This window comes from Macaca fascicularis, chromosome 20 (assembly GCF_037993035.2).
Source record: "Macaca fascicularis isolate 582-1 chromosome 20, T2T-MFA8v1.1".
Lineage (NCBI taxonomy): Eukaryota > Metazoa > Chordata > Mammalia > Primates > Cercopithecidae > Macaca > Macaca fascicularis.
Window position 1 is genome coordinate 68826220 of NC_088394.1, and position 18687 is coordinate 68844906.

At 45.8% G+C, this 18687-nt stretch overlaps 2 protein-coding genes across 8 annotated transcripts in view; one reads left to right on the forward strand and one right to left on the reverse strand.

Annotated features, from left to right (window-relative positions):
* Window positions 1–18687, forward strand: part of ZNF19 (zinc finger protein 19) — a 93403-nt gene that overhangs the window by 28689 nt on the left and 46027 nt on the right. The gene's annotated exons all lie outside the window — the stretch shown is intronic.
* Window positions 517–13784, reverse strand: CHST4 (carbohydrate sulfotransferase 4). The gene is made up of 2 exons (XM_005592471.5): window positions 13715–13784; window positions 517–3479 (listed from the first exon to the last, which is right to left on the reverse strand). The coding sequence occupies exon 2, from the start codon at window positions 3459–3461 to the stop codon at window positions 2295–2297; it is 1167 nt and encodes a 388-aa protein (XP_005592528.3). The 5' UTR covers window positions 3462–3479; window positions 13715–13784; the 3' UTR covers window positions 517–2294.

Consider the following 18687-nt stretch of genomic DNA (forward strand, 5'->3'; position numbering starts at 1 on the left):
CAAACTTTTGCAATGGTGGACATTATATCTATGCTGCCCAATATAGTAGCCACTAGCCTCACGTGGCTACTGGGTCCTTGAAATGTGGCTAGTATGACTGAGGAGCTAAAAATTTATTTTTAATTAACTTAAATCTAAACAACTATTGGTGGCTAGTGGCTACTCTATCAGAGAGCACAGATATTTTCTTCAAGGGTGTGGCTCTTAGATTCTGGACCTCATTGGATATCTCAGACTTGGAATGCAGGCAATTTAAAGCTGTTCTAAAGTGGATCTTGAATAACTCTGAGACTTCTGTGTGGCTAGTCTCTTTTCTTGTATCAGGATGGGGTGATCTTTTTGGAGAAGGACAAGCAGGCATCACATAGGGATGGCTCATAAAGAGGTTGCTAACTTTAAAACAATTCAGACAGAGACCAGACTTTCAGAAGGGAAATCAGAGGTAGTTGAGTCTACCACTGTCTCTTTCCTCACTGGCCTTCTTCGCTGTGTTCACACCGTCATCTGCTGTTCTGGTTTTATTTTTAATGCTGGGAAATTTTACTCTGACATTGTTTAGGGGGTAAACATTTGCCTTGTAGAGGCAAGCATTTGCCTGGGAGATCCTAGGCTCTTAGGAGTTTTTAAAGATTTGGACATTAGAATAAATTAGCTTCTTTAAAGCCACATGTAAATTAACTTCAAGAGACCCAGCTGGGAAAAGTAGCTACTGAAGTATCTGAGGCAGTGGAGAAGCTCAATCACTACTCGGCCGAATGGAGTGCAAGAGTTCTGACCCGACATCCAGGACACTTTATGAAGCTCGTCAAAAGGTGGCAACAAAAAGAAAGAGAAAATGACACAATCTCTCAGACTTGGACAAAGTGAGATATTTAAAAAGTCAGGACTCAGAGGTCCACGGAATTCCAGACATATAGGGAGCTTCTTTCTATTCTTTCCAACACACGGACATCACCCGTGTCAAGAGCAAGTGGCATACATACTCTGCGTTTGTGGAAGAGTCACCTTTCTTGGAGCAAGAAGGCGAACAGTGTTGCTGCCTGGTGCAAGGTGCGCTAGTGCCAGGCTAGCCATGGAAGAGTCACCAGAACTCCAGCCCCCATACTGGGGGATTCTGATTCTAGCAGATTTGAGGCAGTGCCTGGTAATCTGCATTTTTTAACAGGTGAGATTCTATTGTAAAACTAGATCTGGGGGCTCCTGCCAAGATTGGTAGTAACAACTTTTCTTATTGGGAGAAGTGGCCAGGAGGAGCTAAATAGCACCAGTCATACTAGAACTGAGGTCCTCTGGCTGAGGGATCAGAGTAAAAAAACTCTCTGCCCAGACCCTAGGTGACACATATGGCATTATCACAACTTATACCTCACACAAGAAAGAAAGGGCTTAGCTGCTGATTGTCTCTTTTCCACCAGTTCTTGAGAGGGCATAGACTTAGTTCATCATCTGAAACCAAACATTATCTTAGCAATTTTCCATATAAATGGGTGATAGATAATAGCAAAGGTGTTTAAAAAAACCAATAAAGATGATTACATCTATTCTTAGCTTAGGATCCCATAAGAATGAACATTTACTGCTAATAATTAACAAGCATAAAAAGGGACATTCTAAACAATCTTATTTTGGAATTTTAGTATTAACAGATGGCAGCTTCACAGGTCAAAGTCTCCTATGTGATAGGAAAATGCAGAGGGGAAGTGATATTCAAATGCAGCCCAGGCACCCTGTGAACTTAAGAGCTTGCTCTTTTGTGCAGAGATTTTGTTTCATATTTCTGATTACCGATAGCTGTGATGATCAAGCTCACAAGTAGGCATCCAACCTTGTTCCCACTTCCTTCCTTGAATCCACTGGGAACTCCGAGGGCTCAGAATTTGCATCTCTGTGGAAAATGCTGGTGAGCTCTTTGGTGAAAGATCCATTCCCCATTGGGCAAGATGTGGACAGGGAGGTTTATGGATCAATTCCACTGATACCGTGTCATGCTTAATAGGGCTCCAGGCCACAAAGTCTCTGAAGTCTGCCCAGACAGGAAGATCAAGAAAAGAAGAAGAGCAATACCCTGTTTCACTGGTGGGATATGCTGCTCACATAAGGTTCCCGAGTCTGTTTTCTAGACACAAGCATGGACACAAAAATCCTTCTGCTTGAGCATGTGTGGGCATAACTCACACTCAGTGTGATACCCACAGACATGTAGTTAAGGCTCAGAGATGTAGGCAAGGCTCAGAATCATTCAGAGAAAGTGACTGAGGCTGACACCAGGTGGAGGCAAAGCCTTCTCAACCCTCTTAGTGGTTTTGCTCAGGGACAGTCCATGTAGACAGAAGATCCAGCAACAGGTTTCTCTGTTCTTGTTCAGATCTGACGTGGCGGTAGCCCAGCAAATTCATGGCATCGCCACAGGCTTTCTGAAGTCGAGAAACCTTTTCATAGGGCAAAGACCAGCGCCAAGCCTGGGAGACATTTAGGGCATCCCTGGCATTTGTTTGGAAGGCGTGGTCACCCATGCCCTTGCCTCGGGTGATGTTATGCACCCAGGTCTGAAGATGGGGCAAGAATTCCAACCCCACGAATTCATACATTCGGGAAGTCTGGGCCACAGGGGCTCGGACCAGGTCCTCATAGCGCACGAGCAGGTAGCGTTCCTGCAGGGCCTTGGGCAAGGACTGGATGGTCTTGTAGATCTCCAGGTGGCTTTGGCAGATGACCTGCATCACATAGTAGGGTTGGTCCTCCTCCTTGAGTTTGTGCTCATGCTGCCCCATCACAATGCGACTGTCAATCATGAGATCTCCCTTTGTGCGTTCTCGGGAACGGAACACGGCCCGGGGGTCCCGGACCAGGTGCACGATGTGCAGGTTGAGGGAAGGGTCTTTCAGCAGCGGGTAGAGGGACTGCAGGTTGAAGAAGCGCACCTCCTTGAGCACCACGTGGCTGTAGGAGTGGCAGGCCTTCTCCACCACCTCAAAGGGCTGTTGACTGCACAGGAGCCTGCAGTGAGCCTGGGGGATGATTTCTTCTCGTGGGATGATGTCACAGGCAGGTGCAGAACACAGGGCCCGGCTGTTCTCCCACTGGAAGAGGCTGGACTGTCTCCGGGGACCAGGTTCCATGTAGGCATCAAAGACGCTCATGTCACACAAGAACACGGCCCGTATCAGATCCCGCACCGCCATGTGAAGCGTCCAGGCGGTGCTCTGCTTGAAGGTCATCCACACATGCCAGGCAGGCTCCATCAGGTAGAAGACATCTGGGTGCTGCCCAAAAAGCTGCCCCACAAAAGAGGAGCCAGAGCGCCAGGAAGACAGAACCAGCACGTGCACGTGCATGCGCTTGGGCTGTGCCTTCATAGACAGGGAGCTGATGTTGTGGCTGTTCATATAGAAGAATAGAGCCAAGATGGCCATCTGGAAAACCAGAAATAGCAGGAGCTTCATTTTTTTAGGCAGTAGCATTGTGCTGAAGTGGCAGACCTTTAAGGAACAAATAGAAAGGGTGGAGTTGGGCTGCTGTTTTACTGTTTGCCTTCTATTCCCCTTCTGGCCAAAGCCGCCTGCTCTCTGACCCTCCACCAAGGAGCAACATGGGAAGCCAGAGGATTCCTGCCAACAGTGGCGCCAATTCCTCTCCACATCATTTCCTGTCCTTTACACTTAGTGTGTTGATACATTCTCCTTCAGGGTCTTTAATTCCTCCTTCCTGGTCTTTCTAAACCAAGCCGCCTTGCCCATTGGTTTACCAAAAATATCTGAACTGAGCCATATTTAATCAACATAAGGAAATGGCTCCATCATGGTGCCCTGCCGACAAGGATGTCTTCAGACAGGCCATGGAGGGGAGGCTTCACCTCAGTCTAACTCAAGTCTTGGTTGAATGCCTTGTGATTCCTGCAGAAACAGAGGGAGATAAGCCACCTAGTGGAGAACTGCCTCGAGGCCACTGCTTACTCATCCCTCCATCATAAGGGAGACTGCAGCCAAGACTGTGTCTCATCTCCCTCCCTCACTGCAATTAAGCACAGGACTTTCCACTCCAGTCCCTCAAAGGATAGGGCTGCAGGCTGTACAACTGCTTGGCTTTAGTTGGAATTGTCTCCTCAAAGGCAGAGCCAGGTGCTTATGGTGCCTGTCACCTATTTATCTGCTAGCTGGTGTTCTGCCATCAGTGTGCAGTGAAAAGTCTACTTCCAGCACCTGACCTCACGTGCCCATTTCTCACCCTGCCCTAGATAGCAAATCCTTCTGATTTGGTGTCATCCCGTGGGACCAAGGCCATGGGGAGTTGATCCAATGTTGACCTTGTATCTGTGTAGGTAATAAACTGTCTGACTCTATTTGAGCTGAATTAAGGTTATTTGAGCTATTAGAGTCTCCTTACCTGCCAACTCTAAGAAAGCATGGCAAGCCAACCTAAGTGCCACAGATCTCAGAGCTGTGTCACTCTCACCGGTGATACTTGTGACCCATGACTCCCACATTGCTGCTTGAGGCATGCTTGATTACGTGGGACAGCCTACTCAGGGCAGCTCAGTAGAGTTGGGCAAGCGTGTATCACACAACCCTAGGGAGTGCCATCCCATCAAGAATTTAGATATTTATTTTCAAAATGTTTTTTTGTAGGTGACAGTAAAGTATCTTGGTCCAACAAAATAAATATATTAAGGCTAGGCGCAGTGGCTCATGCCTGTAATCCCAGCACTTTGGGAAACTGAGCTGGGCAGATCACTTGAGGTCAGGAGTTTGAGACCAGCCTGGCCAACATGGCAAAACCCTGTCTCTACCAAAAATACAAAAATTAGCTGGGTGTGTTGGCGCATACCTATAGTCCCAGCTACTTGAGAGGCTGAGGCAGGAGAATCGTTTGAACCTGGGAGACAGAGGTTGCAGTGAGCTGAGATCACGCCACTGCACTCCAGCCTGGGTGAAAGGCTGAGACTCCATCTCCAAAAAAACCCACAAATAAAACAAAACAAAAAAAAAATAAGTATATTAAGATGGTTTTCCTGTTGATAGACAGTAAATATCTAGAGAAAGGAGTCTCACTTTGTGATTCGTACGAAGTCTCATACTGACTGAAGGCAACATTTTGCCATCAGGGCTTGCTTTGTGTGAAAGGACCGCGGTTCCCAGTGCTATGCTAGAATGTTATTCCAAGGGAGATTTTAACCTCCTTCCCACATGACTTTGTCATTCTGGGTGACCTTCTGACATAAATAACTATTGGGAGAGAGAATAGCTATTGCACATAGTAAAATATTCATAGTAGTAGTAAGGCATTCATTTGTATATCACCATATACACAAGAAATTCTCCCTTCTGGCTTTAGTAAAAAATAGAGGCTAGATTTCCAGATGGTAACTGGGGCTGGGTTTGGGGGTCAGCTATTTTTGTGGTGGCAGGTCTTATACCATTTTTTTAAAAAGTTTTTATTTATTTATTTATTTATTTATTTATTTTTGGCAGAGATGAGGTCTTGAAATGTTGCTCATGGCTGAGCACAGTGGCTCATACCTGTAGTCCCAACACTTTTGGAGGCCGAGGCAGGTGGATCACATGAGGTCAGGAGTTCCAAGACCAACCTGGCCAACATGGTGAAACCCTGTCTCTGCTAAAAATACAAAAATTAGCTGGACATGGTGGCTGGTGCCTGTAATCCCAGCTACTTGGGAGGCTGAGGTAGGAGAATCACTTGAATCCGAAAGGCGGAGATTGCAGTGAGCCCAGATTGTGCCATTGTACTCCAGCCTGGGCAACAAGAGCAAAACTCTGTCTCAAAAAAGAAAAAAATAAAAATGTTGCTCAGGCTGATCTTGAATCCTTGGCCTCAAACAATATTCCTGCCTCAGCCTCCCAAAGTTCTAGGATTACAGGCATGAGCCACCATGCTCAGCCTAAAAAGTTTTTAATAGGTAATAGTCACATGATTCGAATTGTTTTGAAAAGTATCTACAGACTTGGAATTTAAAGCAAGTGTTTTCTCAGATTCTGTATGCAGGAGGGAGAAAAGTGCCTGCCAGCCTGCAGCCCAGCCTGACACACCCCAGGCTTTTAACGTATGTCACTGCGGAGGGGAAATCTTTTTTTTTTTTGAGACGGGGTCTTGCTCTGTCGCCAGGCTGAAGTGCAGTGGCGTGATCTTGGCTCACTGCAACCTGCTGCTCCCGGGTTCAAGTGATTCCCCTGCCTCAGCCTCCTGAGTAGCTGGGACTATAGGCTCGCGCCACCAGGCTCGGCTAATTTTTGTATGTTAGTAGAGACGGGGTTTCACCATGTTGACCAGGATGGTCTTGATCTCCTGACCTTGTGATCCGCCCGCCTCAGCCTCCCAAAGTGCTGGGATTACAGGCGTGAGCCACCGCGCCCAGCCAGGAGGGGAAATCTTATGAGAAGCACTTGTGCCTGTGAGAGAGGCCTGTAGTCAGAAATTAGGAACTTCTAGAGCTATTTGTCAACATGGGTAGTGACATATCTTTAAAGGGGTCATAGTATTTTTCCAGAGGAAAGAAAACCTAAGAATTTTACTAGCTGACAAATCAGTCCTCTCTTCTTTACGTACTGACAGCTGCTATTTATCTGCTAGCTGGTGTTTTGTCATCAGTGTACAGTGAAACGTCTACTTCCAGCACCTGACCTCACCTGCCCATTTCTCATCTTGCCCCAGATAGCAACTAAGTTTGTTTGTTGTTGTTGTTTTTTTTTTTTTTTTTTTGAGACAGAGACTTGCTCTGTTGCCCAGGCTGGAGTGCTGTGGTGTGATCTCGGTTTGCTGAAACCTCCGCCTCCTGGGTTCAAGCGATTCTCCTGCCTCAGCCTCATAAGTAGGTGGGACCACAGGCACACACCACCACGCCCAGCTAATTTTCGTATTTTTAGTAGAAACGAGGTTTTGCCATGTTAACCAGGCTGGTCTCGAACTCCTGACCTCAAGTGGTCTGCCTGCCTCGGCCTTCCAAAGTGCTGGGATTATACAGGTGTGAGCCACTGTGTCTGGCCTAAGTTCATTTTTAATGTGTCTTTTCAGTTGCTTTATGTGTACACAAGAACATTCAAATGTGTATGTGTTCTTAATTTTTTTCCTCTTTAAAATGTAAAAAAAAAAAAAATTCAAGTTATCTGTTCTGTGCTGCCCTTCATTTTTAGTTGTCAATATGTCTTAGGGAGCATTCCAGGGCAGCTTGTAAAGCAGTTCCTCGTTCCTTGTTGCTTCGAAGAAGTATTATATGGATTAACCACAGTTTATTTAATCAGTTTCCTCATTGATGGGCTTACAAGTTGTTTCCAGTCTTTTGCCATTTCAAATGCTTCAGTGATGACCTTTATGTTCACACACCATCACACATGTATGTAAGATCACACATGTATGAAGGCAGCCTTCATACTGATCAGAAACTATTATCTATGTCCAGGGCTCCAGAGACCTGCGAGAGTGGATTTTAGGAGAGAAACTGGGCAGCCACAAAGGAGACTCTTGGCCCTTATAGCTTTCTTCCTGAAGGGAGAGCATGCCTTGCCAGTTCGTGGGTTTTCCTTGGAAGTCCCCTGAACCTTCTGGGAAGTATGAAATGACTCAAGCCAAACCTTGGGTGGCAATAGCAGAAAAACCCCTTTTCTTGCATTCATAATAACAGTGCTTTTCCTCTGGATGTGCCAAAAAGATCCAATGAGGATCATCTCACCTTCATGCCTGAAAATCACTTGCTATATGCCAGGAAAATGTCAATGAGTGGTAATTCCTGCCCTGTAGTCTTAGCCCTGTAGATTAGAACAGGACCGGCTAGGCTGGGCGTGGTGGCTCACATCTGTAATCCCAGCACTTTGGGAGGCCTAGGTGGGTAGATTATGAGGTCAGGAGATCGAGACTATCCTGGCTAACACAGTGAAACCCTGTCTCTACTAAACATCCAAAAAATTAGCTAGGTGTGGTGGCGGGCACCTGTAGTCCCAGCTACTCAGGAGGCTGAGGCAGGAGAATGGCATGAACCAGGGAGGCAGAGCTTGCAGTGAGCCAAGATCGTACCACTGCACTTCAACATGGGTTACAGAGCAAGACTCCATCTCAAAGAAAAAAAAAAAAAAAAGAACAGAACCAGCTAGGATGTGCTCCTAGTTCTTAAAACTTGAGTGCAAGAGGAAAATGATTAGAAACTAGGCTATTATTGATCATGGTCCAAGGATGTCCTTCCTCCCCGCAAAGACTGAAGAGGTGACTTTAGCAAGAGACTTCTCCTAAGGGCAATGTGAGTACGAGAAAAAGTTTGGAACAAAAATGGGAAGCAATGGAGCAAAACCAAAAGGAGAGGAAAATGAGAAGAACTTAAGCTGTATACACTTATAAGGAAATGGTGATAGAATTTTATAAGCAGGGCTTATAATTAGGAAAAAGCTAACATTTCCTAGGGATTAGGAGAATAGACCTTTCAAAGCGACACCCTCCCTTCCTCCATCCAACTTGGGGCCAGTTCTGAGTCCTGTGCGGGGGCTTGATGGCTATGGGCCCTCCTTGCCTGCCAACTGCTGCTGGCCTGAAGCCCGTTTCCTCCCCAAGCTGGAGCTGGGCCTTCTAACTGCCCCCAGTTGTTCTCAGGTGTTAGTTGTCCACGGTTCTGAGGCACTCCCGTGGAAATCCTCTGACTTATTTTTCTTTCCGTGAGCACTTGCCCTGGCTAGAAAGCGTAGCTTTTGTGAAGCAAGTTCCATCCCTTGTCACTGAGCCTCAAGACACATCAGGATCTAGACGACACATGATGGGCTGGCCGGAGAGCCAGGGGATACTTTAGGATGTGTCTTGGGCAAAACTCGTTTCTGAAGACTGTAATGAGCAACAGAGGCAGATGCTCCTGGGCCCGGGCAGAAGCGAGGTGATGCGAGTCAGGGCGCTTCATGGAAGGGGACTCTTCAATAGTGTCCTCGAATCCCACTCTCCCATTGCCAGAATTCCCAGCTGTTCGTCTCTAGGGTGGCCTTTGACGTCGACCTTTCTATTCTGTCTCTCAGCATCTCCCCATCACCCACGGCTGCCCAAAACTACCTTTTTCATTTTTTTTTTAAATTACTATTTTTTTTGAGATGGAGTCTCACTCTGTCAGTGATCTCAGCTCACTGAAACCTCTGCCTCCTGGGTTCAAGTGATTCTCGTCCCTCAGCCTCCCAGGTGACTGGGATTACAGGCGCCCGCCACCATGCCCAGCTAATTTTTGTGTTTTTAGTAGAGACAAGGTTTCGCCATGTTGGCCAGGCTGGTCTCAAACTCCTAACCTCAAGTGATCCACCAGCCTCAGCCTCCCAAAGTGCTGGGATTACAGGTGTGAGCCACCACGCCTGGGCCAAAATCTTTTTGTTTTCCTTTTTTTTTAGAGTCAGGGTCTCACTCTGTCGCCCAGGATGGAGTACAGTGGTGTGATCATAGCTCATTGCAGCCTTGAACTCCTGGCCTCAAGTGATTCTCGATCCTCCTGTCTCAGCCTCCCCAGTAGCTGGGATCACAGGTGTGTCCAATCACACCCAGATAATTTTTTTATTTTTCACTAGAGACTGGACCTCGCTATATTGCCCAGGCTGTTGTCAAACTCCTGGCCTCAAGCCACCTTCCAGCCTTGGCCTCCCAAAGTGCTGGGATTACAGGTGTGAGCCACTGCACCTGGCCAAAAGTATCTTTTTAAAGCACAAGTCTATCAACTTCCCTCTTAAAAATCCTTCAATAAATTTCCAGTGTATATGGGATTAAATAAACATCCCCACGCTTTGCACCTGGGGTCCTTCATGGCCTAGTCTTGATTTCGCATCACTCCTCTCTGTTTTAGTGCCTTAGGCTCCCGACCTTCAGTTCTTCCCAACTTGCCTTGTGATTTAAAAGCCCTGAGATTTTTGCAGGACAGCCACTGTTCCTTCAAGAATCTGACCACAGCCTGCCTTCTCCCTGAAAGAAATTCTGTCTCTTCCTCCTGAGATTTTTTTGTTTTAATTTTATTTTTTAGACAGAGTCTTGCTCTGTCACCCAGGCTGGAGTGCAGTGGCACCATCTTGGCTCACCACAACCTCCGCCTCCTGGGTTCAAGTGATTCTCCTGCCTCAGCCTCCCGAGTAGCTGGGATTATAGCCATGCCCAGCTAATTTTTGTATTTCTAGTGGAAACGGGGATTTGCCATGTTGGTCAGGCTGGTCTTGAACTCCTGATCTCAGGTGATCCTCCCGCCTGGGCCTGCCAAAGTCCCGGGACCACAGGTGTGAACCACCGCAACCGGCCCCCTCTTGAGATTAATTTGTTTCCCAGACCTTCTGTTAGCAGCCTTCCATCTTGACAATAAAAGGCTGTATGAGTGCCTCTCTTTTCTCTGGGCCGCTATAGCTTAAGGGAAAGGCTGTATCTTATCTTACAGGTAAATAACAGTTCTACAAATGATCAGGGCTCGGCTTATTAAACACTTGCTAAATAAATGAGTAAGTGAGTAAATAGATGAGCATGGGCTCAATCTCCTGATCAAGATCGCGCCACTGCACTCTAGCCTGGGCGACAGAGCGAAACTCCGTATCAAAAAAAAAAAAAAAAAAAAAAAAAAAAAGCCACACAGCAATTGCTAGAAAGCAGAAAACCAAAGGAGCTCCTTTAAGAGAATGAAACGTAAGTATCCGTTTCTGAAATGCACACAGGACACTCTTCAGCATCACTGACTAAAATTTAGGCAATTGAATGGAGCAGTGAGCACATAACCCATGCCGTCTCAGTTACTTGGACCAAGCTACTAATAAAGTCAGAGGCGTGGGTTGGATGCAATATGGCACAGTAACCCTCAGTCCAAAAAACAGTTACTATACCAAGCATTAATTAAAACCAGGAGGGAAATTATTTTTCTCTCCCTGTATGAAAATTAGTTTTAGAAAACATTTAAAATATAAAAACCGCATTGCTGGGTGACAGGCTACCTTGCTGGAATCAGCTCAGTTACTAGGCTGACAAAGCAAAAGCAAAAAACAAAGCAAAACAAAAAACAAAAACAAAACAAAACCCAACCTCAGCACATTCCATCATCACCACCCCAAAAAATTAATTTAAAAACATGTTGCCCCAATGATGGGTGAGCGGTATCATCTTAAAACACAAAGGACAGCCATTTCTGAGGAGTCAAGAGAACCTCAGGATCTTGAAAACACCACCAAAGAGGTGGTGAGAAGGGAGAATCTATGTTTGGCACAGGAACCACGAAGGTGCCGGATGGGTGACCTCAAGCAGCAGCTGATTAGAGAGAGCTGAATTATAGATGTCCCCCAAATCGGTACCATGTAGCTTTGTAGAGACAAAATGGGAAATTCTGAGGCGGGGCAGGAAACCAGACAGATATTAATTTAAGAAGTCTGGATTCCAGTCACTGGATACATTCCTAATTTACACTTCCCATGAAATTATGCCCCTTACAAGTAGAAATTAGATACAGCAGAAGATACCTTGAGCAAAGAGAGAGGGAATGGGGTTGGACTGGGGAAACTGGCATCCTCACGAATAGCCTGAAGACCTGGGAAACCTCTGGATATAGGCACCTGGGTAAAGGGTGTCCATATAACAAACTCTCCCTAGACAGTGTCAGGAGGATTGGACCTGGGTCCCGCCAGGGCTGTGCCACTAGTGCCAAGGACAGTGCATGGCACATAGTAGGTGCTCAAGGAACATCTATCAACAAATGACAAGTGAACATATATTGTGCAGTGTTTTTTTTTTACTATATGAGACCCAGAGAGGAAGATTGAGCAAGATACTATAAACCAAAAATAAAATTCTAAGTTCCCCCAACCATCTGAAAGGACTTCCTCCTCAGCCAGGACTTTTTTTTTTTCTGACATGGATTCTTGCTCTGTTGTCCAGGCTGGAGTGCAGTGGCATGATCTCGGCTCACTGCAACCTCGACTCCCCAGGTTCAAGCGATTCTCCTGCCTCAGCCTCCCGAGTAATTGGGATTATAGGCACGTGCCCATGTAATCCCATGCCTGGCTAATTTTTTGTATTTTTAGTAGAGACGGGGTTTCACCATGTTGGCCAGGCAGGTCTCGAACTCCTGACCTCAAGTGATCCACTGCCCCAGTCTCCTAATAGTGCTGGGATTACACCCGTGAGCCACTGTGCTCAGCCAGGGTTCTTTTTAAAATTTAACTTGAGAGACTGTTTCAGGCCATGACAAGAAGTGGGGGTCTGACATGCCTCATTATACCTCTCCAGCATTAACACCAACACAGACCTTAAGTCTGATAAGAAACATTTTACAGCCTATTCTCTCTGAAGCCTACTACCTGAAGGTTTCCTCTGCAAATAAGAACTTGGGTCTCCACAATCCGTTATCTTAACCCAGATATTCCTTTCTATTGATCTCAGGTCCTTAGATAAACTCAACCAACTGTCAACTAGAAAAATTTTAAATCTACCTATAAGCTGGAACCTCCCACCCATACTTTTTTTCTTTCTTTCTTTTTTTTTTTTTGAGATGGAGTTTTGCTCTTGTTGCCCAGGCTAGAGTGTAATGGCAGGATCTCAGCTCACTGTGGACTCCACCTCCCGGGTTCAAGCGATTCTCCTGCCTCCACCTCCCGAGTAGCTGGCAGTACAGGTGACTGCTACCATGCCCGGCTAATTTTTTTTGGTATTTTTCGTACAGACGGGGTTTCGCCCTGTTGGCCAGGCTAGTCTTGAACTCCCGGCCTCAGGTGATCCACCTGCCTCAGCTTCCCAAAGTGCTGGGATTATAGGTGCGAGCCACCGCACCTGGCCAGATGTATTTCTTAAATGTATTTGATTGAAGTCTCATGTCTCCCTAAAGTGTATAAAACCAAGCTGCACCCTGACCACCTTGGATACATGTTCTCAGGACCTCCTGAGGGCTGTGTCACGGGCCATGGTCACTCATATTTGGCTCAGAATAAATCTCTTCAAATATGTCACAGAGTCTGACTCTTCATCGACAATATTACATTTATTTTACACATAGAAAAGTATTTCAGTTCCAATTAGAAGTTTCAAACTTGTCCAAGGCCATGCAAGATAGACGTATCTTCTACCTTAGCTGATATGCTGGCACCATAACTTAATCATATTGCACATGGGCATGGTGTTCCACATTTTTAAAGCCCTTTTAGCTGCAATTATGATAATGATCCAGTTAGATATTTTAGACAGTGATGAGCCATTTCCTCATTTTTCAGAATAAATTAAATTTTAATTGGCTCATCCGGGATAATAGCCCTTTCTGGATCAGAACCCAGGTTTTGGGGGTCCCAGGGCTGAGAGTTTTCAATGGTCACACTATCCCTCACCTGAGCTAGAGAAAACCTACAGTTCCTTACACCTCCTGCCTTCCACTCCCCAGCAGAAAACAGAGGAGAAGCTGCGGGAAGTACAGAAATGTGAGCTCCAAAGCCGGGATCTGAACTAGTTTGTTGCACCAGGGGAGCATCTACAAAATATACATCAGAACAGCCTGACCTGCTTTCTGGGCTCTTTTGGACCCATTTAGGGATAGAGCTGGTGGGGCTCGGGGCTGCTGGTGAGCAGCTTGTGTTTTAGTTTGCCCAGAAAATTCCCCAGGTGATCTGATTTATCCCCTCTACGCAAACCGCCTTCGCCACTGTAATCTCCAGCTTAGCTGCCAGAGGTTATCTGTTACTCTTGCTCAAGCAGCTCTGGGATAATGGCTCTGCATTGGAGTCATACACAGAAATTCTCTCCTTACCTTGTGGCTTGGGCTTCCCTGCTGCTTTTGAGAGGCTCACTGCTAGCCCGGCCGTGCGCTTTTCTCCTCTGACTCACCAACTCCCCTCTTGGCTTCCTCCTCCTACTTGCTTTTGCATAACCGTCCCTACTCAGAGCACATTTCACTGTCCTCTCCCTTCTGCCAAAAACAAAAAAGGACCCACCTTGCAAGATGGGCTTGAGAAAGCACTCGCTCCCAGGAAGCTGTGAAAGTAACAGCTTTAACACTGGTGAGACCCGAGGGGTGGGGAGACTGCTTGAGGTGGGCTGGGAGAAGCAAAGGAGGAAGCATTTTCCCCCAGACTGGAGGCATCCTGGAATGTTGACTCCTGAAAGGCAACTGTGAAGGTCAACTCCCTTGGGGGAGAGTAGGGAGGGGGGGGAAAAAAGGGAAAGAAAGAGGGAGAGAGACCCAGGGAGAGCTAGTAGATGAGGCTGATAGGGAAATTTCTTGACACTTACAACCGGACAGGCTACAAAATCTCAAACCTGATTCCTAGACCTTATCTCCGAGGAGAAAATGTGAAAGTTATTTCTTGCATTGCACCTGCCTGCTCACTCCACTCTGGGTCTAGGGAGGTAACATTTCTCAGCCTCTGTGTCGTATTCAATATCTTCACCCTTTCTACAAGAGGTAATAAATATTTTCTGGGAGGACGTAGATGTACTGGCTTGGTGGTACAGGAGAAAAAAAATCCCATTTAAGAAAAAAAGAAGTTATTAAAGATTACAACTTCTCCCTTGCTGTGTGCCCTTGGCCAATCACATATCTACTCTGTGCTACTTTACACAGTTGTCATGAGTCTGAAACAATGGATGCCCATGAATGAACGTGAATTGTGGTGGAGAATGGAAGCCTCAGACTTTCAAGTCCAAGATCTTGCTGGGCAAGTCATACCACCTCTTTGAGCCCTAGAATATTATCAGTGTTAAATAAGGGTAACAATATCTATCTTACAGTATTGTTGTGAATGTTAGGATTAATGCATGAAGCTCCTAACACAATATTATGACAATATAAGAGTTAAAAAGTGGTTGTTATTATCGAATAATAATGCCTCCCCACCCCCGCACAACTCAGCTGCCAGTTCCTTTTCCAGACCTTGGAAGAGAGAGAGCAGGCAGGGATGTGTGAGCTCGGGGATGATCGTTGCCGATTTCCATCAGCTGAGTCCACTAAGCACGAATGACAAGAACCTGTGGTGCTTGCCTTGAATTGATTTCAATTGTGTGGCTCTTCCTCCCTTCCTGTTTCTCTCTGGCAGAGAGAAGAGAAATTTCTCTTCCTCCAATGAAGGACTTTGGGCAGAGGTGTAACTGGAAGCGCTGGAACTGGGCAGTTGGTAGTTTTGCTTTTATGGACAAAGAGATGATTCAGGTGCTGGCACGACAGAGCGAGTTGGCACAAGGCTTTATCACGCATACTCAGAATAGTATGTAATACATGAAGTTTATTTCTGGAATTTTTCCATTTAATATTTTCAAATCGTGGTTGATGATGAGTAGCTAAAACTGGGAAGCAAAACCGTGGATAAAGGGGGACTCCTGTAGTTTTACCCCAGCCCTTTCTAACGTTCTTTTCATGTTTTTTCAGAGCCTTCCTAAATACAGTGAGGTCACTCAAATACACCATAACCCCAAGTAATTCAGATCACCTGCCATCTTTCCCTTGCTAGGAATTCATGCTGGTAGAATACCATCAGCCAAAGAAAGGCATCATCTGGTCACTAGTATACGGTGGTGACCAGCATATTCAGATACTGGACTTCCAAGGGCCTACCACATTCCACAGCACTGGGAAGAAATTTGAATGTTGGTGTCTGATATCCAGGCCTTCCTGTGGAAGTCCTGCAGTCCACGTCTCTAAGGCAGCACTGTCCAATAGCAGTCTCTGTGATGATGGAAATGTTCCATATCTGCACTATACAGTAGCCACTGCCCACCTGAAACGTGCCTAGTGCTACCATATTGGATCATGCAGTCAAGTAAGAGATCTAATCTTTTTCTTTTTGAGTTTCCAAAATCTGATAACAGATATAGACCTCTGTAGAAAAATGTACAGTTGCTCATAGTAGAAAAATGTACAGTTGCTCATTTACAAACACAAAATCATATGCAATGCCAAGGAATCCCAAGTTTAAAATCCCTACAAAAGGCTGTGTGTACTTGAAGTGATTTAGACAGTTATCTCCTGGGGACCACTATTCAGCAGAGTGGCTGTTCTCATCTTTGCCCTTGGAAGTTTACCATCTTTACTGTCTGGGGACCCACCTGAGTGGTGAAGAGGCCTGGGGTCAGCTACTGACCTAGACTCTGATTTTCTCAGGGGTCAAAAGGATCTTTCTGCTGATTATACTACCTACTTCTGCTACCTTACCCTGACCATCACTCCAAATGAGAATGCAGTTTCTTCACTTCCACACTTACCCACATATCTTTTCTGTCCCTATTGACACTAAAAGGACAGTGATGCTTCCTTGAGTTTCTTTTCATGTAGGGGCTCTAGCATTCCTCATTTTTTTACTCTGAGCATCAGCCTGCAATGCAGATATCCGGGCCTGAAACGGTTGAGGAACATGTCACTCCCTACGTTGGTCACCAGCCCTGTTTTGCTTACCAAAGCCAGTGTCAGGCCTGAGTAGGTCACTGGCTAAGTGGCTGAGTTTAGAGAATAGATTCTGGAGGGCTTTGTAGTTTGGCTAAGTTTCTGAAGGCTGTAGAGGCTGGATCTTAGCATCATAGGGAGCCAGCACCTTTGGAAGAAGTGTCTGCAAGCCAGGAAGGAAATCTTGGTTGCTGTAAATCCTATTATCAAATGGGTAATTGCTTTCAGTAGAACTTGCTTCCTTGAACTGGGCCCTGGTGGTGGACATCTGTGTAGGAAATCCGCCAGCAATAGGATGTCCCTTATCTGTGTTAGAAATATTTATTTCAACAGTGGGAGAATAAATTGGACTAGAATAGATCAAGATTAGCAGAAAAATGAACACAGTTTTAAGTTTTTCACTGGTTCTTGCTTTCTTGTTGCTCCTTTGTAAAGAAGAGAGGATAGGAAAATAGGAAATAATGAGCCAGGAGTTCCTAGTAAAGTTCAGGCATCCCTTGTATGTCTTTAATGGTTCAGGAACATAACATTGCTGCATAATTGTGGCTTTATCTGGAATCAGTCTCCTGAAATTCTATCTCTGGTCTTCCAAAAACTGTCAGAGACGGCTTCAGGTGACCCGTGATGATTTAGTCAAGGAGTTTCTGGAGAGGAAATCTGGGGAGACTATCAGTGTGTCTTCCGGTGGACTGTCACCTCATGTATCACATTGATCACCAATGTCTGTCTAAAGGTAAAATAGCCTTTAAATAGCTGTCAAATTTGCCCTCCTTCTTTTTATGTCAACAGCCACTGTCTTCGGTCTGCCTTTCCATTTTTTGTTTGTTGCTTGAATTTCTGCCAACAGCCTCTCACTTTTTCTCATATCTCCAATCTTACCCCCTCCAGCCTTCCCACTCTACCCTGCAGCTAGAGTGATCTTTCCTAGGATGGATTGGATCCCCAGCATTTCCCTGATGAAAATGGTGCAAGGGAGCTCATTAGAGACACAGTACAAATTCCTCGAGATGCTTAGTTAGGCACCTTTTAAGAGTTGGTGTCTCTCGGCCGGGTGTGGTGGCTCACGCCTGTAATCCTAGCACTTTGGGAGGCCGAGGAGGGCAGATCACCTGAGGTCGGGAGTTCGAGACCAGCCTGGCCAACATGGCGAAACTGCGTCTCTACTAAAAATACAAAAGTTAGCTGGGCATGGTGGCATACACCTGTAATCCCAGCTACTCAGGAGGCTGAGGCAGGAGAATAACTTTAACTCGGGGAATGGAGGTTGCAGGTAGGTGGGTAGATGATGTGCTGGGAATTTGTAGAAATTCCCTTTTTATTGCTTTTATTTTCCTAGTGAGTGAGGGGATAAGGTTGTCAGCTGAGTCTGAGGATGGGGAAGGAGTTACGGAAGCTTGAAGAGAGAGAGGAAGATATGGAATGGCAATCTATGAGAATACGTCAGTGACTGTGCTAGGGTAATGAAGTAAGATAGACGAGTGAAGCTGAAGGCCAGTGGTCATAAACTTAAAGTGAAAGCAGATAGCAGAGGTGTGTAGTTTTTCCAACCAAGTTCGGCTACTACTTCTTGTGTGGGGATAGGTGGAGAGTTAGATTTGAGTGAGACCTCCGCGTTTCTGGAAAAGTACAATGAAGTATTAGAGAGGCAAAGGAGCCTAGGGGATATTCAAGGGCATAATTATAATAATGAACCATGGACTCTAAGCTGGTTAAGAGGAGAAAGAAGGACAGAAAGTTTATAGCTGAGCTAAGTTGGAGGGCAAGTTGCGTGGGAGTGAGGAGGTCAAGGATTTGAGACATCAGGGCTTTGAAAGTATCATCTCTAAGGATATTGAGTTCACGTAGAATTGTCCCAGGAGGAGAGTTGGAGAGTGGCAGGGGTCATATGACTGTAATGAGGGCAGTATAGTCTGGTTAATATCAGAGTCAAAGCTGGAAAGGTTTAAGAAGGAGGGAGCCAGAATAATCTGGAAGCAGCAATGAAGAACAAGAACACCTATTCCACTGTGGAGTGTAAGAGAGAAACAGACACCATCTGAGAGGACTGCAGAGAAAGCAGTGTCTTCAAAGGAGACCTAGTTTCCTTTAGAGCAAGAAAGTGAAGAGGAAATGAAGAGACTTTGAGAAAAGATGGATTTTGTGGATCCCAACAATGAATTATTGAGGGTGTCAGGGGATGGGGAGGGTGGGAAATGGGGTTAGAAAATGAGATGTTTGGAGCCATTTGGGATTTGGGATGAAATGCAAAGGATCCTGGGCTACTTGTGTGACTGGCATAAATCAGAATAAAGGAAATAATAACAGATAATGATGGCCTCCAGGAAGATAGTGGTGGCCAAACTGAAAAC